The following is a 21919-nucleotide window of genomic DNA, read 5'->3' on the forward strand; positions in this document are numbered from 1 at the left end:
GTCTCCCACTTGGATAAGCCTGTAACTACAATTAAAAGTATAAAAACTTGAAGTAACTAGCAAAGTGTGCTTTCCAAAGCCACTGCCAAACTCTGATTCATATCAGTCGTCGGTCCTAAGATAAGTGATCATCTATTCCCTCATTCTACATGATATTGTATGGACACGAGACATGGATCAGAATGAATCTCATTTTCTAAGATTATGTTTCTCGATCTACTATTTTATAAAGACTTTATTCGACTTCAATTGAACATATCAATTAGTCCTGGTTGGGCCCAACACTATATATAGTCAACATCAAATCATCGAGGAGCCTAAAGATATCGCTTTTCCTGTTAGGGAAAAATGAACAAATAAACTTTGACTACATAGTTGTAACCTTTACTCACTAAAATCATATATGATATTGTGTTTTATAAGATCAAGTTACTAATGCGTTTACGTAACACCAATATAAAATTGATTTGTAAATTACAACTTATGTGTAATGCCCGGTTCCCTGGTATGCATTTAATTTTATTATTTATTTATCTTGAAAGAAGGACTCAACAAGTTGGTAGCCCTAACTCGTCGAGTTGAAGGCAGACTATGTGTGGAGTTTAAGTAGTCTACTCAGCGATTCAAGTCCCTGACTCGACGAGTAGCTCAGTTAGGGTGAAACCCTAATTTTATGGTTTTGCACCCTATTTAAACACCTTAATCCACACCCCTTAGCCTCATTTGTCAGCCTCCTTGTCCCAAACCCTCAACTTCAAAACCCTAGAGTGCTTTTTGGGTGTGTGAACCACTTTTGAGTGTTATTTGTGCCTTTTGAAGCTTGTGGAAGAATAAGAAGTTAGAGGATTCAAGTAGAAGATAGTAGATCCAGAGGTTTCATCTCTCTAGCTACATTTTTTGGTAATAAAGCATCAAACTTATTCATTCTCTTCTTAGATCTATTTATGACCTCTTTTGTGGGTTTTTGGTCCAAGATTTGCTAACTTGTGGGTAAGGATCGACCCAAGAGTTGCTCTTCTAGATCTAGTGCCTTAAGAGGTTGTAAGGACATAAAGGTGAAAACTTTATGCCCTTAGAGTCCACATGCAAGTGCTAAATAAGTATTTGTCGCCTTTTGAGCTCAAAAATGCCATGTATGGAAGCAAGCTTAAGACTTTTCGTGGTTATCAGATAGCTAGACCCTAGATCTAGGTTTGCATGCATGGATTTGAGATTCTAAGACTTTAGGACAAGATCCATGTCCTAAAGGAATTATGGTTTTGTCTAAACCCTTTAAGAAGAGTAATTAATGGGTAAAGTTGGAAACTTTACCCTTAGAAAGGCTATTCCAGTTAACAAACGGGCTATGGACCTTGGATTCTAGAAGATAGGGGCTTAATCTATTAAGATTGCCAAACAGACAAAGGGACTCATCGAGTCCATAAAGGAACTCAACGAGTCGAATCGTGTTGTCTGGATTTTAGTTTATAATAGAACTCGACGAGTCTGTAGAGAGACTCGATGAGTTGATTCGCCAAGTTATGATTGAGCAGATCGATAGAACCTGACGAGTCAAGGGAATGACTCGACAAGTTGAGTCGTGATTCCACGATTTCTGAGATGTAGAAATCGGCGAGTTGAGGGGTTGACTCGGTGAGTTGGTCAACCTAAAAGGTTGACTTTAACCAAAGCTTTGACTTTAACCAAAGCGTTGACTTTGACCAGGGGTAAAATGGTCTTTTTATCCTTATTTGGATTTTCAGTTCTCTAACTAAGTATTATTGTATAGAGTTAGCCGGGGAGTCGTGGGAGCATCCAACAGAGATTCCTCACGCATGAGATCATCATCTAGTTTTGAGAGGTGAGTCTTCCTTCAGTAACAGGTCGAAGGCACCAATGTCGGCCTATTTATGTATATTAGTATTTTTCGGACTTCGGTCCGATGTCGGGGCTAGCCCGATGTAGAATATGTGTTCCGGACTTCTGTCCAATGCCAGGGCGATCCCGAGAAGTAGTTATGTATGCTTGATGTCTTTGTTATTCATGCATATTATGTGTTATGTGTTCCAGGCCTAGGCTCGATACCAGGGTAAGCCCGATGTATGCTAGTTATATGTTATGTATTATGTGTTCCGGGCTTCGGCCCAATGCTGGGGCAATCTCGATGTATGTTATATGTTATATTATATGTTTATGATATATGCTATGCAGTGTGTATCTCGGGGTAAGCCCAATGTCGGGGCAAGCCCGATGCTATGCAGGGCCTGATGCCAGATGTGGTCTGATGTAGGGGTGAGCTCGATGCCAGACAAGAGTCCGATGTCGGTTCATTCCGATGCAGTTGGGCATAGTCCCAGAGTTATGTTATTTGTTATATGTTATGAGTATGGTATGTGGTATTTTGGGGGAGCTCACTAAGATTCATTCTTATAGTTTTCATTTTGGTTTCAGGTACTTCAGCTAGCAAAGGGAATGGATTGCGATGATAACATGGCACACACCATACTTTTCCTAGCCTGGGAGATTTACTCTGATATTTGATATGAGATTTTGATATGTTGACAAATTTTATGATATTTTGAGATACATGATTTATGATTTTATATAATTGTGATGATGTTTATGGTTTTAAAAAGATTTAGAAATGAAATTTTTGGACCGGATTTTTGGGATGTTTCATTATGTATCTCCATTTGAAGAAAGGTATATATTATTATCTTAGAATTACTCATGACTAGATCCATGAAGTAATCTCCAAGCGTGGATTTATACAATACTTAAAATCCATATTTTCAAAGTACTCATGAATATTATAACAATTTCAATTGCAATTTCTTAACCTCAATCGACAATCTACAATCAATTCATGACATTCTTGATTCAGTATTTACTTCCAAAAGTATGAGCGACTGTAAAGGAAGTATAAACATGTAAAAAGAAACACAAAAATAAGTAACTGAATAAGGCAGTATGATACTCATAAATAATTCTCTATTATTTATTCACTAAAACAATTATATTTATTTTGTTACACATTTCTAAATATCACCTAACTACTAAAACTAATGTCGTCTCTTAGTCCAATGCTCCTAGCATGCTGGTAGTGTTTGACTCTGCTCAAAGGTATTGTGAAAGGATTTGTAAAATTATCTTATGATGATACTTTTTTCACCAAAATATGTCCTTCTTTTACCTGATGTCAAATATAATGGTATTTTTGTCGATATGTTTGGATTTGCCATGGTCATTTGGTTCTTTCATCAAAGCAACCGCACCTACATTATCACAAAAAAAACTTCATTGGTTTTTGAATATTTGGAATGACTCCACGATCTTCGATAAATTCTTTAGCCAAGCTTATTTCTTCGATGCTTCACTCGTTGTGATGTACTCTTACTCACAGGTGGAATTAGCCACCGTGTCTTTCTTGGAACTCTTCCAAGAAACTGCACCCCCATTTAATAACAATGCCCAGCTAGACTGTGAATAGAAGTTGTCTCAGTTTATTTAAAATTTCGCATCACTGTAACCAGTTACTCTTAACGTATCACTGTCGTCAAGAACTAAGAAAATGACTTTTGTTCTTCACAGATACTTACGAATATTCTTCACTGCAATCCATTTGGCTCTACCAGGATTTCCTTGAAATCGACTAAGCACGATCAAAGCATTAGACACATCAGGGCAATTACATGTCATTGCATACATGATCGATCCTATAACCAAAGCATATGGGACTTGAATCATGTTAGCTATCTCCTCATCGACTTTGAATCTTACTCAACTTGATAGAACTATAAACAGTCAATTCTCCTTTCTTTGAATTCTCTATATTGAAACGCTTTAGTATTTTATCCAAGTATGCACTTTGGATAAGATCAATAAGATGATTCTTTCTATCACAGTGAATCCTTATTCTGAAAATATAGGCTACTTTTCTTAGATCTTTCATAGATAAACACTTACCAAACCAAGACTTAACTTTTTGCAAAGTTGGAATGTTGTTTCCTATATGGAGTATGTCATTAATATACAACACTAGGAAAGTCAATATACTCCAACTAGCTTTGACATATACACAGACTCATCTCCTCTTCTAGAGAACCCAAACTCTTTAAGTTTCTCATGGAAGCAAAGATTCCAGTTGCGAGATGCTTGTTTCAATACATAAATAGATTTCTTAAGCTTACATACACTATCAGGAAACATGGTATGTACAAAACCTTTGGGTTTGCTCATGTATACATCCTTAGATAACTTCCCATTAAGGAATGCAGTTTTAACATCCATCTGCCAAATTTCATAATCTTGAAATGCAGCTATAGCAAGCATAATCCTGATAGATTTTATCTTAGCTACTAGTGAAAAGGTATCATCATAGTCAATCCATTTGGCTTGAATAAATCCCTTTGCAACCAGCTTAGCTTCAAAAAATGGTGGTATTCTTCTTGAAGATACATTTGCACGCGACTGTCTTTCAACTAGGTACATGATCAACCAAGTTTTCACACTTGATTATCAAATATGAATTGAATCTTACTGATAAATGTATCACCATTCGATGCAATATGGAAACTATAGAACATGGTAATGAGTTATCAACTAGAATTTCTTCCTCAAGTTGAGTGCTAGTGTTGTCAGAGGTTCCTTTATTGGATGACTATTGAATTTCTTCAAGATTGATATTAATCCCACTATCCTCTTTAAATATGAGCTCTCTCTTGCGAAAGACTCCTCTTGGAGCTACAAATATCACGTTCTCACTAGGTCTGTGGAACAAGTATCCAAAGGACTTTTGTAGATAGCCAAACACTTCTTGGCTCTAGGTTCAAGTTTTTCATGAGTATCACGTCTTACAAGTGCATCACAACCCCAAACCTTGATATGTGCAAGCGAGGGAGCTTTCCCTTTCCACATTTGATGAGGTGTTTTGGCAACCTTCTTTGTCGGAACAAGATTCAAGATATGGGAGGTTGTCTCTATGGAACACTCCCATAAATGATTAGGAAGAGAAGCTCGAGTCATCATGGAATGAACCATATCTAGTAAGGTTCGATTACGCCTCTCAGCCACACCATTAAGTTATGGTGCCCTGGGAGGAGTCAATTGTGAAACAATTCCATATTCCTTAAGACAGTCATGGAACTCGATACTAAGATACTCACTACCCATGTCAAATTTGAGCATATGTATCTTCATTCCCAATTGATTCTAAACTTAGTGCTTAAACTCTTTGAACTTTTGAAAGGGTTCCGATTTATTTTTGATCAAGTAAATATAATCATAACAGCTATAATCATTTGTAAACATCATGTAATATCGATTAGCATCACTTGTGGTGGATCTGAATGGGCTACATACATCTCTATAGCTGGGGTCTAGTAATCCTTCACCTATTTCACATGTTCCTGTGAAAGGTGATTTTGTTATCTTGCCCAAATATTTTCATTCATCATTTGTCCTGAGTTCAAATGATTCCAACACTCCATCATTTTGGATTTAGGTGATGTGTTACTTGTTTATGTGCCCAATATGACAATGACACAAACATGTCTTGTCCACACTATTGGACGAATCAATATAAAGCACATTATTGCCTAAATTATCAACACAAATCACAGTTTCATACACTCCATTACAAGGTAAAGCTTTAAACATAAAAACACCATTTTTGAAAGCAGAAATTGAACCAATATCATTATTAAAAGTGTATTTAACACCTTGTCAAAACAATGCACGAAAAGAAATAATGTTTTGCATCATTTCTGACGAGTAATAACAATTTAATAAGTCAATCCTAACATCACTACTAAGCATAATTTCATAAGTCCCAATCTTGGTAACAGGTGAAGATCACATATTCCTCATGATCAGGTTCAATCTTCCATGCTCCACTTCCTCACTTTTTTGTAGACCTTGCAAATCAAAACAAATGTGGAAACTACATCCTCTATCAAGAACATAAGTATGAGAAAGTTGTGTGTTATTTACTTGGATAGTGTACTTTGGGCAATTTCTTCTCCAATGACCCTTTTCACCACAATGGAAGAAAGTGGCCTCTTTTGGATCAATGATCATAGGAACATCAAAGTTGGACTTCGTCTTAGACCCATTGCTAGACCCTCCAACACGGGCCTTCCCTTTCCTATTGGATTTAGAATGAGCCTTCCTCTTTTTCCCTTTTCCAGATCCAATGGCTATGATAGGAGCATTTGTTATGGTAGATGAATCATTTTTCTTCATCCCCGACTTAGCAGTTTGCAAGAAATTATCGAGATGGGTCAATGTTATCTCCATGTTTTTTAAATGATAAGATAGGAAAAACTAATCTTAACTATGAGCAAGGTTCTAAATGGCGTGAGGCATGGCGTGGAAGCAAGGCAAATCCTCAAGCTTAACGAGCCATGGTGTTTTTCAAGGCGTAATGTAAGGCGGTGCTTTTGTATTAATTTAAAATTATATTACCACATAAATATAAATTTATATTAATATAACTACTTTTTAGAAGTGTTAGATCAATAACTAACAACAAAAAGTTAACAAAAACCACAATACTTGTATCTCCGAGTAGAAAAGACATAACAAAGAGAAAAAAACTGTCTCAAATGAAAAAACATGCACCATAACACGTCATAATGTGCCATGGCACGCCATATCATGCCTTGCCACACGCCACATCTAACAGCAACGTTATACGACTTTTCGTAATGGCGAAGTCACGCCTCGTGCCATGGCGCGCCTTTTAGAACACTAACTATGAGGCAAAAAGTTAAAGACCATATCAATGGCCAACTCCTCATCAAACAACACATTGAGCCTCTAAAGTTGCTCCATGTACCTTTGTATTTTTTAGAAGTGTTAGATCAATAACTAACAACTAATTATCCTTCCTTAAGCTTGCATGCCATAAGAGATTTGACCACTTCATAATGCTCTTGTCTAGCCTTCTTGTCGAAATTTCCATCAACGTCAAGACTTATCTCATATGGACACTAGTCCTTAAAGAACTTGGCCATATCAGGTGCCATAATGGCCACCATGATGCAAGCAATATGCGTAGCATTATCAAAATGTTTATTGTAGGAAGTTATTTCATAAGGAGTATTTGTGGAATGATAATTTTAACAAGAGGTTTATCGAGGGCATATTCATTGCCCTCGTATCAGAGACTCATCTTTAAATTTCTCATCCAGTCCATGTACGAAGGACCTGTGAGCTTCTCTTTTGACAAAATCGAGAGTATGGGGAAGTTTGAGTTTCACGAGCCGGTTTGAGTGGTTCCGAGATCACCATTTCCATACATCTATTAAGAGACATAGTTTTAGTTAGTAATATACATCCTTACTATTTTAACCCAAAATTAATATTCAAGACTAGGATCCTAAATACAATTCACAACAAAGAAAAGGGATGTCCTAATCTAATTGTGAATTTATTAAGGTAGGTAACATAAATTTACTAATTCCAATCTAACATGAAATTCCTAAATCATTTGAGATTCATTGAATCTTATCAATGCCCTTCAATTTGTGACTGGGATGCAGATGATCACAAATAAGATGTGAATAACCATGTAAACCCACATGACAACATCGATGTCCTTTATCATCTCAAACTAATGTGTCGATAAACTACACACACTCGATTAACAATGATAAATTTCATTTATCCATCCCTTAACTTTATAGTCCTAAATTTGTGGGTCGATTAACCACGCACGCTCTACTAACAACTAATAAAGAGTGATGTACGTTTTCATGAATTAGCATACATTTCACATTTTGTCCTAAAGTAACTAGAGTTGGGATTTTATAAATGGTTTAATTACTTTATTGTATCATACTTTTAGAGGTTGTGTCCTATCAACCCAATCGGCTAACGACCCTTTTCCGCGTAAGGGAGTGGTGGGTGAGAGTAGACACTCATTCAACGGTAATTTTATAGGCCTTTTTCTTATACCCCCCCCCCCCCCAATAACATGGCTTGGTAAATGAGGCCTACTAACGATCGACTGACTTGTCTTATACATATAGTATATTAAACTTTTAATCATATATATAGTATAAGGTGTATTTTAAAATTTTCAAAATACAAGGTTTAAATATTAATTATCTAATTATCATATAATTAATTATTCAATTTAAACATATTATGAATTTATAAATATCCTTGAATTACATTACTATTAAATTAATTATTAAATTCATAATAGGTAATTCAATTTAATTTTATCTAATCAAAAAATTTCAAATAAGAATATCTCATAATATTTAGGGTTTTATGTATTATCACACAAGGCAATCAAATTTAAGAATCTTACTAAATTAATACTAGATAATTACTAAAATTAACAGATAAATCTAATTAGGAGGATGAAAACCCGGAATTTTGGAAAACATGAGCTCACGTCATAAGATCTATCTCTCACATCGTGAGATCGGTATTTCGAAAAAAAAAAAATAGTTCGGTTCAACTCATGTGCAATCAATGTTTGACAAATCTAGGCTTTAATACAACTGATGAGTTTTATATATAGCAAATATGTATAATGTAGAAAACGTTTAACAATTAATAGGGTACATGAATCTTATAAAAGATATATGTCATACACCTTGATACCAACATAAAATGGATAACTAAACTAACCTAACCCTAGTGTAAATCGAAAATTAAAAATTTTAGGTTACATACCTTTTGATTTGTTATAACAAAAAAATCAAACCAATCATTGAAGTTATGAAGCTTGGAAAAACTAGCACCAAAGAGTTGATGCCTTTAATGGTTTGTATCCAAACCTTAGCAACAAGAACACAAGAGAAGAGAGGAGAGGGGTAAGGAATTGTGGCTCTTAGATGAGTTAGAAGGCATGAACGAAATAATAAGACCATAAGGTCTTATTTATAAGTGATAATGAATCATTGGATAACACTCAGTTAAATATAATAGTAATATCTCAAAATACGCGGCTATTCAAACATTTACTTATCCTTCAAGGCTTCCTAAAAGCCTTAAGAACATTTACTAAAACCGTACCCTAAAGGGAGGTTCTAAAAACTCTCCATTACTCAACTTTTGAACAATATCACATTTAGTTCCTACACTTTCAATTAATTTAATTAATTCCAATTAATTTCTGATTAATTCTAAATGAATAATTAATATTTCTACTTAATATATTAATCACATAATATATTAATAAATTATCCTCTCTCTTCAAATATAATTTTTCTCAGTTGCTATTTTTTAGGGTAACCCAAACGGACTTTGTTTTTATTTCAATAATATATCAATTTAGTTATTGATTTACACACCTAAATCAACAGATTTATCGTCGACGGTGATAATTAGAGAAATGGTAGCAACTCTAGAAATGGGGACGAAACAGTTATGTCCCATGTTTCTAGATGTTAGGTTAAATGTATTTAATTGATTTTGACTTTTTTTAATTTATATTATTAAACATTTTTTTAAATAAATAAATAAAATAAAACATAAACAATTTAAAAATAAAATAAAGAAGGGTAATATAGTTTTTTTAGATATGATAGGGACTATTTGAGTAAAAAAAATAAGTTGCGAACTAAGCATGCAAATTATTCCAAACCGTAGGGACTGTTCCTGTAATTTACTCTTGATTTTACGGTAGACCTAAAAGTTTACGATGCATAATAAAATTAAATGAGACACCTCACTTTTTGTGCTAGCGACCTCCATATACACGTTAAAATTTGCCAGGATTTTAGTGTAATTAATATATAATGTGTAGTCATGATTTTATATAAAACCAGTTGAATTCCATTTGTTTATATATTCTAAGGGAAGATATGCGAAGTATACAATTTTTTTTTTTTTGGAACAATAAATCTATTTTACTCCAACACTACTCCTAATTCTCCATCTATATTCCTTACGGGACTTGAACCCTCAACCTCAAGATGGGAAGCATACACTTAGATGGCTTATAAGGACTCAGAAACATAAGGGTCGAGAGTAAGTGACCCTAGGAAGGGCCTAAATGTTTCCCATATACAAAAATGAAAGGAAAAAAAAATCATATTCAGAACCAAGGAGCTACTCTTGTGGAAGAAGGATAATGTCCCAACCCAAAAAATATGTCTCATCCCGAAAAATAATCCATATAAAAATAGTCCAACCTAAATTTTTCTTACCAAAACACAAGGTATCCGTCCATTACAAAAAAAAGGGCTTTATTTTCTATTAAAATTGTCGATATATATATATATATATATATATATATATATATATATATATATATATATATATATATATATATATATATATATATATATATATATATATATATATATATATATATATGGGTAAAGTGAATATACCTAACAACCTTATATAAGCTTAGGTACCTAACATCATCAAACTACGTCATTTTGCATTAAATTTTTATTGCAATCATCCAAGGTTCTTAAACTTCATCCCTAAACTTGATTTACTTCAAAAAAAATTTGGAAATTCATCATTATATTTCTCCTACATCTTTTCATTTGTAGCGGTCGAATATGAAGCTCATTATGTGGTATTTGATAGAAAGACGTGATGTAAAAGAAAGATATTGTTGAAAGTCCAAAGATTTTGGAAGTAAGCAAGTTATGGGGTTAAAGTTTAAGAACCTTAAGCAATTACAATGTAAATATGATACAAACCGACGTAGTATTATGGAGTTAGGTACCTAAGCTTATATAAGGTTGTTAGGTATATTCACTTTACCCTATATATATATATATATATATATATATATATATATATATATATATATATATATATATATATATATATATATATATATATATATATATATATATATATATATATATATATTGTCACACCCCAAAACCAGGAACGGCGGAAACGTTCTGGGGCGGAGGACGTCATGTATAATATCAACAACAATGTAAAGTAGTAAACAAGCAACAACATCATCCATTGCATTAATAATATAATTATTATACAAATGTGTTCTGTCAAATTATGATAAATACTAAAGCATAAATCAAAATGAAAGATAAGTCTTGAACAAGCTTCATCTTCCTTTCTCCTTGCATCGGTACCTGTCTATGATGACCTGAGGATACAAGTCATTTTGAAAGCGAGTATCAGCTTTGAAGCTGGTGAGATCATAAGTATTTTAGTGTCTTAATTTGTATGTAAATACTTGTATGTATTTGAAATGTAAGTATTTGTATGTATACGCATTGTAAGTATTGAAAATGTATATGAACTGTAAGTTTTGAAAATGTATATGAAGCAACTGTAAACGTTTGAAAAACCCTAGAATCCCGATGATTCCTTCTAGTATATGAAGGTGTCTTCTACCAAGACCTAACTGTTCTGTGTGTGTGTCTCTTGTAAGAGGATGTATTTTCCAAAGTATAACTATCATTATCCAAAAATATAGTTTGTACATTAATGTTTAAGTGAGGTTATCACTAAAAATATGTAATGGAAAATCAATGTAGTACTATGGTGTAGTGCCGAACTACAACCGTACCTATTACCTTAAATCTAGGGTAATATTTCCAAGTACTGTAGTATTTAATATAAATAACTACATCGGTACTCAACTGCCTTATTTGAGGGATAAGGTATAATGTGATGTCTAGATCCCAGACTATACGCTCCCCTATCAAAGGGATTTTGGGACCTACCCACGACCCCTGCATAAATGCAAGCCGTGAGCATCCACATTACCGAATGATCATGTATACTCGATATAACTATCACAATTGCGGTGTGATTCATTAGTATAGTTAGATCCTGAACTGGTTTCGTGCTATAGCACCTAGTGACGTCTATTCTATGTATATGTAAGTGTACTCATGTAAGTGTGATCATGTAATTGTACTCAAGTAAGAGCGATCATGTAATAGTACAGTAGTGTACTGTAATGTTCTACGTGTGCTAGCTGTAATGTGTGTTCTCTCTATCTAGCAAGTATAGTAATGTAATCATTCTAGCATAGCTGTATATGTTCTCGTCCTAGTATAGTTGTATATGTAATGTACTGAAAAGTTCTAGAAAGTATTGACTCATGAATGAACTGACTCATTGTATGATATCGCGTTCTAGCAATGGTTCTAGTATCTTCCTGAACTACCCATATGGTAGCTTTCTAGTAATCTAAGTGGTACGTGTGGACATGGATGTATACCCTTGCTACCCAAGGGCATATGTTGAACTGGAAGGACCTTTTATGACTATATATGTACACATGATATATAACTAATATTTAAACGACCTTCAGACGAATACCCAATATCCCACCAGACCACATCTCAAGGCGCGAAAAGGAAATAGGGTGGATAGCCTTCCTAAGTCTTTTAAACATTCTTATATAACTATACATATAGAGGCATGCAATTTATAATATAAAAGCGTAAATAAGTTTTGTAAGACATTTGAAATATAAGTATTATTTTAAGAAAAGATCGACTTGATGTCAATCTATAAAACAATTTGAAGGCATAAGTTTAATAAAACAGTTTAAGTATAAGGAAACATTTGTTTGAACACAGTTGTAAATAAGTTTGAAAGGAAATGTACGAAGTAAGCTGTACAGTGTAAAAAAAGAGTTTAAAACATATAAAATGTTTATAAAAAGTCATTTGAAGGAAACTGTTTGGTAAAACGGCTAATGAGTAACCAAATCATTTGAATGTTGTATATTAATCACATGTGATTGACGTAATAAGTAATATAATCCTACTTACTAATCACATGTGATTGACATAATAAGTAGCGTGATTCTACTTGTATCCCCCCCATAAAACATTTAAAAAGAGTTTAAAACATTAGTTAAGGGGTATGAACTCACCTGCAGTAAGTGACTGGAATTGAACGGACTGTTATCGTACGGAAGGATCGGACAAGTGCTTGGTGTCAAGTGGAGACTTAGACACACACAATGATCCTAATTACATATGAAAACATATGTATATAAATAATTAGTGATTATAACACTAATTATACAAGTAATAACATTTAAGCACGAGGATAACACTTTTGGTCAAGTGCTAGGAGGCTAAAGGGTTGCAACAAAGGAGTGCAATGCCCCTAATGTGAGTTTAAGGTCAAAAGACCATATTCTTTGGAGTTTACGGCCCAAGAGAGTAAGCTCCTGGCCGTAAACTCCCAACCAAGGCTTGGGATGGTACTTTCAATTACTACAACCTTAGTGGGAATTGTTTCAAGGCATATACAAGTGTTTGGGCACCATATTTACTCCTTTGGGGATTTTACGGCCCAAAGACCCTTTTCCCTTGGATTTTACGGTCGTAAACTCCCTTGGGAGGGTGATTATGGTGCTTTCAAGTCTCAAACATTTCTAGGAACAAGTCTAGGCTTTAGTACTTGGCTTTAGGAGGATTTATGGCACCATTTGGTACCATTTCTTGGAGTTTATGGCAATAGAACATCTTGGGCCATAAACTCCCTCAAGCATGGGGTTCTAAATGTTTTAGCTAGTCCATAACTCATCTAGGTACTTGTCCAAATTGTCCATTGGCCTTAGGAAGTGTTTAGGGTGTCATTTGACCCCTTTAAAGGAGTTTACGGCCCAAGAATTACTCTTGGCCGTAAACTCTTCAACACATGTGCTTTCCTTATGTTTTCTAGGTCCTAGACACTTTAGGGTATTTTTATAACATAAAGTCCAAGCTTTAGGTGCCGTAAAAACACCATTTGAGCATGTCTTAAGGGAGTTTACGGCCATAGAACATTTTGGGCCGTAAACTCCTAGCTTTGGGTGTTTCTTGGCTGATTTCTTGTACCTAAGACACTCCTATACATGTCCAAGGTAGTTACTAAGCACGGGGGACAATCTAGGCTCGGTTTCGGGAGTTTACCGCTCAAGAACACCTTGGGAAGTAAACTCCTAAATCGGATGATTTAGCTATGTAATCTATGTTATGAACACATTTAAAGCTTTCTAACACTACTAGGAAGAGTTACTCACAATTTGGGATAAAAAACCAAAGATCCGTCAGAGAGAAAATGGCTTTTCTCTAGTTGGAAATGTGAATAATGAATAAATTTGGTTCAGAAAACTATTTATAATCATGAAATATTTTGGCAGAAAATATTTCTATTCTCAGAATGGATTCTAATGATCTAGGGTAATGGAATTTACAGTGTTGCACAAAATCCTAGTGCAACCACTCTCCGAATATCCCTTTTTGGTGTAAAACCCTGAAACTGCCAAACTTATATTCTAAGTCTGAACTTTCACTGTAACTGCTCTACTTCTATTGGATTGAAATGGTTTGATTAGAATGGAAAATTTCAGGTTGTCACACACACACACACACACACACACACACATATATATATATATATATATATATATATATATATATATATATAGGGCTAGGTTATAATGTGGATGGTAAGTATTGTGTGGATGTGGGGATGAATATGGACCAAAAGTTTAAAATACATATTCTAATAGAATAAATATTTTGGTTGAATACAAATTCTAACAGAATATATATATATATATATATATATATATATATATATATATATATATATATATATATATATATATATATATATATAGGGCTAGGTTATATTGTGGATGGTAAGTATTGTGTGGATGTAGGGATGAATATGGACCAAAAATTTAAAATACATATTCTAATAGAATAAATATTTTGATTGAATACAAATTCTGACAGAATACATATTCTGATTGAATGAAAATTTTGAAGAATAACAAATTTTTAAATCATTAGTTGAAGAATAACAATATTCATTCAGACAAACAACAATACACGCTCTTCAATGACTTATAACAAACATGAAAAATATAAATACAATCTTAAAGAATAATACTAAATTCCATTCATTCTCTAGCTAATGTCAACCATTCTTGGGAAAAAAGATATATACAATTATTGAAAGTACAAAAACTGATATAAAATTTAAGAATGCATTCTTCCAGATTTCTTCTTAAAGAAAGAATGGTGTTGTTTTTGTAAGGTGGGCCCTTTTATTCTGAAAAAATATTGTTGTTTTTGTAAGGTAGACCCTTTTATTCCGAAAGAATGATGTTGCTTTTGTAAGGTGGACCAATTCTCTTTACAAGAGCCTGCAACAACAATGAATAAATCAACGAGAAACTATTTAAAGGTATTACAATCAAACCACGTCTAAACTTTCATTTTTCTATGCACCCTCAACTCAAATTTTATGCACTCAATAAGCTCTTGATAACCATATCAGATTTGAAATTGCAACTCTTTATGCACTCACGAAGCCCTTGATAAACTATATCTTATTTGAAATTGAAACACCCGGAAGGGTAGCAACTCCCAACAACATCTCTGATGAAGCACATGGCCTAATATGATAAATACCAGAGATAACTTCAAATAATTATGAATGAAGCATTCAGCTCGGTAATCATGAACTCAATCAACGTGAGTTCCACTAAATTGACGATAGAAAATTGAACTTTCTAGAGTAATTCCTTTGGCAACCAAAGTACAATATACAAATGAACTAATCAAACTATAAGGGCTTTGAGTTTCATGATTAATGTCTAAAATAATCATTAAATTCAACAGTTAAGCAAATAAACATTCGATTAAGTGTAGTTATAAGAATTGATGCGTCAATGAAATTGACAGAATATTTCGTACAACCATTTTAGCGAACAGTTGGTGGGCAAAATTAAGCACATATATTTTAGGAAGAAAAACAAAAAGTTGGGGATGGAAGTAGATAGAGAAGTAGGGTAGAAGATGCCAAGGACAAGGAAAGAAGGATTTTATGTTAAAAAAAGATTAATGAAGATAATTTACCTTAATATTATAAACATGGAAGAGAATTACTTGTTGTAGAGTGAGGGGAACAAGAGAGGTATCATGAAATGCATATGAAATCATTATCTGGATGATCTAGAAAAAAAAAATATAGAAAATGAATCAAACCATAAAAGAGTTGAAATTTTGGTTGGTTTAAATTTAACCAAAATCTAAATCAAAAGCGGAGGATGGATGTTCACCAAGAAAAGCGAAAGACTTGAGGAGCGTTTCTATTTACCTGATTCAGAAGAGATGGTGATAGATGTGGCTTGAAGTCCCATGGAATGATGGTCTGACCTGTAGAGGGAAAATGGTAGGAATGGATAGTGAGGGGCTTCTATCAGGCAGTGCCTTTTCCAATTGTGATGGTTCGATCTCTGGTGGAACTAGGAGGCTTACATATTCAGTGGTGGTGTACGACAGTTGTGGAGGTTTAGGGTTGTCCAATGGTTGTGTTATTAGCGTACAACAACAACAACAATGAACATTATGAACAGTCAGTTCTTCGATGGAAGCAAAGAGCCTGCATCAGTTTCCAACTTATGTCAAGAGATAAGAGAAAAGATGGTGACGTGAGGTCGTCTACGGTCGAACATCGATGGAGGCAGGAGGGATACAATTTTGTGGGTGTCGATGGAAGAGGCAATAGGGTTTTAAATAAAGTAATAATTTGCCTAAATTAAAGGGTAAATGATTTAATTAATTATTTATTAAAATTAAATAATACTTGATCCATATTAATCCCTACATCCACACAATATTTGTTCATCCACATTTGAACCTACCCCTCTCTCTCTCTCTCTCTCTCTATATATATATATATATATATATATATATATATATATATATATATATATATATATATATATATATATATATATATATATATATATATATATATATATATATCAATTGAGAACCTCTAAAGGTTAATAACCCAACGACCTTTTATTTATAAGTTATTATTAATTTTTTTATTATTTTAAGCAAATATGTTATTGAAATGTTTGAAAGGTTATTTTTGGTAATTGCAAATTTTTCATTATTTTTTCTGTAAGGGTATTTTAGTAATTAACACATGCAAACAAAAAGTAAACATCTAATTAAATTTATTTTTTAATGATAATGGTTGATATCATCTATTTTCAACACAGATTCGTCAAATATTCTTAGTGATTCATTTTTCGTGATCTTCGTTTTTTATTGAATAGATCGATTATATTAATCGATTATCTTAAATTGTTTAATTTTCATATAGATTTAGTTTATATGGAATCATTATCTGAAAGTGTTTCTAGTAGATTAGGGTATTTGATCGACAAAATTGATTAGTGTTCGTCGATAGTTCAATCTAATTTCAGTTGCTTTCAAGGTGAAGTATCATCGTTTTCTCTTTCGGATTCAATGTGTATTCAAAGTAATGTTCAAATCGTATTAGGAATAGATCAATTTAATGTTCAATCTTTAGGTCAGATTCAAGCTGAATTTGATGATGATATTAAAATCGAAGGTAAATTAGCAGAAGGTATCTTGTTTTTTTTATTAATATTCTTTAAGGTACTTTTACTCCTTTTGTTATTAATTTAATTTGTTTTTAAATCTTGTAGATGAAAAAATTACTTAATTTTTTTGTTTTTCATTTGTTTAAGTTATTAATTTGGACTTTAATCTCTTACTTTTTGTTTTTTGTTTATTAATGCGGGTTTCATTATTTTAGAGTTGTAACTATTAATGTTCTATCCATTCTTAGAATGTGAATTGTTTTGTTATGTAGATGTTTTTGTTTTTAAATGTATAAAATATTGTTTTTTAATTAATGTTATTTTTTATTTGTAATTACATTGTGATTTTTTTTATAGATTTTGTATTTTGATCGGATAAATGATTTTTTAACTATAAGTATGATGTCGTAAGTGTTATTATCATGTGAATTTGTTTTCCTATGTACTTGTTTTTACATGTAAATGTATAAAATAGTGTTTTTATTTGTTAATCACTTAATCTTATTTTACATTTGTAATTACACTGTGAATTTTCAAATTTTTGGTTTTTTATTTATAATATTTGTATTTTTATTTGATAAATGTTTTTTTAACTATAACTATGATGTTCTAAGTATTATTAACATGTGAATTTGTTTTGTTATGGAGTTGTTTTTACATGCAAATGTATAATATATATATATATATATGTATATATATATATATATATATATATATATATATATATATAATCTTATTTTCCATGTGTTATTATACTCTGAATTTTCAATTGTTTTGTTCATTTATATATAATATGTGTCTTTTAATCTGATATATCGTTTTATTTTTCTTATTAGGTCAAATATCTAAGTGTTGATGATGCAATAAATATGTATAAGGCTTATGTTGCTAAAGCTGGTTTTGATGTAAGAAAGGGTTCTACAAAGTTAAACAAAAAGCAAGTGTTATTACTCATCGATCTATGTTGTGCAGTACAGAGGAACTTCATCAAAGTGTTTATGTAAACATGACTGATCCTAAAAAAAAATAAGGCTCACAAAAATTCCAATATTAAAAGGAAAGGATGTCCAGCTTTTGCAAAATTTAGAAGAGTAGGAAATTCCAAAGGTTTTGAGCTATACAAATTTGAAGAAAGGCATAATCATGATTTGGTTACAGATGATTATATAACTTTTTTAAGGTCTAACAGGCAATTGGACAATGCTGCTCAAGAATTCATTAAGAAGATGGGAAGGGTAAAGATTGGTCCAGTGAAAGCATACTAAATAATGGAAGAATTAAGAGGCTCAAACAATGTTGGAGGGACGGTTGTTGACCACAAGAATCAATCTACATTGGAAAGGATGATGCACAGATGGTAATTGATAAGTATTTAAATAAAATGAAAGAGGATCCAAGCCTTACATTTGAGTTTATATGTGATAAGGGAAAGTTGGTTTCACTTTTTTTGGCTGATGAAGCTGCAAATGCGAATTATAGAGAATTTGGTGATGTTGTTTCCTTTGATGCTAAGTTTCGGACGAACAAGTAATTTTTTTTTATATTTTGTTTTCTTATATTATTTTCTTTTGTTGTTTTTATAATAACTTTTGTTATAGATTTATTTTTTAGGCATCGTACGGTATTTGTTCCTTTCACACGAATCGATAACCGTGGAAAGAGTATCACTTTTGCAATTAATCATTTGAGTAGTGAAACTACAGAATCTTATTTATGGCTCCTTAAAACTTTTTTGAAGACTTTTGGTAAACAATTGATTGTTGTTCTTACTGATGAAGATGTAGTAATGAAAATAACAATTGTGAGAATATTTCCTGATTCACGCCATCGGTTATGTATGTGGCACATAACCCAAAAGTTGCCTTCTAAGGTATATATTTTTAATTTTTAGACTATTTATTTTGTATATATCATCATTATATATTTTTGTTGTTATATTTTGTTTTTTTTTTTCATGTTCTCTGTTTTTGTTAAATTGTGAATTTTATGTTTTTTTTGTTTATGATTTGAATTTTGTTAAATTATATTATTTTTAGTTCAGTTTTCATTATGTTAATTATTATATGTTTAATAAGTTGTGAATTTTTTTATTTATATTTGTATTTTTAAATTTATATTTTTTTACATTCACCTGTTAGTATGTTTTTAAGTTATGAATAATATCATTCATATGAATTTTATTGTATACGTTATTACTATTTTAATAGTTGTATCATCTTTTTAAAGTTTTTTATCTTATATATGTTTTTTATATATGTGTTCTTCAAGTATGTGCCGAACTTTCAAATCATACGAAATTGAAGAAACGTTTCAATAAGCTAATTTCAGATTCTAGGATAGATGCTTATGAGTTTGATATTAGATGGAGAAGTTTTATTGAAGATAATAAGCTCCAAGAGATTTCATGGTTTTCAAAAATGTTTGATATGAGAGAAAGTTGGATTTCAGCATATTTTAGAGACATGCCATTGTCTGGTTTGATGAGGACCACTTCTAGGTCACAGAACATGAATTATGCATTCAACAAAATATCTCATTAGGGTACAACTTGGCTACGCGGGGCATACTCACCCTTGCATCCAACACTTTCAACTTCAAAATTCTGTAACTTTCGCATACGAGCTTCGTTTTAGACATTCTTTATATCCACGCACAGGTGGAGATGTACTCTACAACTTTCATTTAGACTCTGTTGGCTAATTTTTACTTTATTTTTAAAGTTATATTTTAACAAGCATGGACATGTAAGTCTGTTAAAAATTCATAACTTTGTCATTCGGCGTCCATTTTCGTCTGTCTTTCTATCGTTGAGCTCCTCTTAACGATATCTTCGATTCTCATTTAGGTTATATCGGCTAAAAATCGGTCGATCTAATATTCAAATCTTCGGTTGCATACTGCTATGTCAAATCATAGAAAAATCATAACTTCCTCATACAAAGTTAGATTTGGGCGTTCTTTTTATGCAAGCTCTTTGTTTAACGTATACTATGACTTTTGTTTACATCACTAAGGCTAAAAAGTACTTTAGCGTAAACTCACTTTTTACGTCACACAACTTTGTGCCAGTTTTGTCATGAAACTTTAACAAGTCATAACTTCTTCGTTATAACTCGGATTTCGGCATTCTTTATATCTCTGGAATCCTTGTCACAACCACTACAACCTTCTTCACAGGTATTAGGGTTATCTATATTTTAATTTTGATGCTTATTTTCATTCTGAATTTATTATATCTTATAAATAAGTATAATGCACATAAAATCACATAATTCACTTAATATTAAAATAAATCCTCTTTATTACTTCAAAATAGGTTAAAATTGTTGACCCTTACTATTAGACATCATACTAATGCTTAGCCTAGAAACACAGAGGTTACAGTTATCTCCCCTAAGGATGATTCCGTCCTGGAATCATGCATTAGCAAACAGAAGTGGATAGCGACTCATCGTGTCACTCTCTGTTTCCTAGGTGAGATTTGGTCCATTCGTATGTTTCCATCACACAAGCACTAAGTCAACCATCTTGCATCGTAACTTCATCGTCTTATGGTCAACAATTGCCTCGGGCTCTTCGATTAGCCTCTTATTTTCATCCATCCTTAACTCTGTAAGTGGAACTATATCGGGAACTTCTCCCGTGAACTTCCTTAAATAACACACATGGAAGATGTTATGAATACCATCTAGTTCATTCGGAAATTCTAGCTCGTAAGCTTGGTTCCGAATCTTCTTAAGAACTTTGAATGGTCCAATAAACCTTGGACTCAACTTTCCTCTCTTTCTGAATCTTATAAGTCCCTTCCACGGTGAGACTTTAGCAAAACCGAATCTCCAACTTCGAATGTCATCGGTCATCACTTTTTTTTCGGCATAACTCTTTTGGCGATCTTGAGTTAGTAACATTCTTTCTCTAATCACTTTCAACTTTTCAGTAGTCTGATGGACTATCTCGAGGCCCATAAATTACTTTTCTCCAGCCTCAAGCCAACAAGACGGCGTACGATACTTCTATCTGTACAAGGCTTGATAAGGTATACAGACTTGATAAGGTGCCACCTTGATGCTCAAATGGTAACTATTGTTGTAGGAAAACTCTACCAGTCGTATGGGTTCATCCCAGTTACCTTGAAATTCTAGGGTACATGCTCTTAGCATATCTTCTATTGAATCATTCTTTCACTCTAACCATCAGTCTGCGGGTGGTAGGTTGTACTTAAACTCAATTCCATACCCATTTCCTCTTGTAGGCTCCTCCAAAACCTTGATGTGAAACGACTATCATGATTTGATACAATCATTAAAGGAACACCGTGAAGTCTTACTACCTCCTTCACATAAGAATTTGCATGCTTATCCATAGACCATCCCTAATTGACTGCTATGAATTATATACTCTTTGTGAACCAATCCACGACTACCCAAATCATGTCGTGATCGTTCTTCGTCATGGGTTTAGTCAAAAAATCCAAGGTGATGTCTTCCTATTTACCTATGGGTATAGGTAAGGTTCTAAACTCTCATATGGTTTCTGATGTTTTGCCTTTACTCTAGCACATGTTACACACTCAGCCACATACTTTGCAACATCGACTTT

At 32.8% G+C, this 21919-nt stretch overlaps 1 protein-coding gene across 1 annotated transcript; it reads left to right on the forward strand.

Moving 5' to 3' along the window:
• The first annotated feature begins 18674 nt into the window (after nucleotides 1-18674).
• Nucleotides 18675-19860, forward strand: LOC145046915 (protein FAR1-RELATED SEQUENCE 5-like). The gene is made up of 3 exons (XM_078995177.1): nucleotides 18675-18847; nucleotides 18932-19155; nucleotides 19589-19860. Exons 1-3 carry the CDS (start codon nucleotides 18675-18677, stop codon nucleotides 19858-19860), a joined length of 669 nt encoding a protein of 222 aa, XP_078851303.1.
• Nucleotides 19861-21919: the final 2059 nt, after the last annotated feature.

The sequence above is a fragment of the Lactuca saligna genome, chromosome 5 (genome assembly GCF_052625555.1).
Source record: "Lactuca saligna cultivar CGN05327 chromosome 5, ASM5262555v1, whole genome shotgun sequence".
Taxonomy (NCBI): Eukaryota; Viridiplantae; Streptophyta; class Magnoliopsida; order Asterales; family Asteraceae; genus Lactuca; species Lactuca saligna.

Excerpts from the sequence above, each read along its gene's own strand:
- LOC145046915 (XM_078995177.1), top strand. The coding sequence starts at position 18,675 with ATGGTAATTGATAAGTATTTAAATAAAATGAAAGAGGATCCAAGCCTT. Across the intron at positions 18,848-18,931 it reads GCTAAGTTTCGGACGAACAA|GCATCGTACGGTATTTGTTC; the intron begins GTAATTTTTTTT and ends TTTATTTTTTAG. Across the intron at positions 19,156-19,588 it reads TGATTCACGCCATCGGTTAT|TATGTGCCGAACTTTCAAAT; the intron begins GTATGTGGCACA and ends GTGTTCTTCAAG.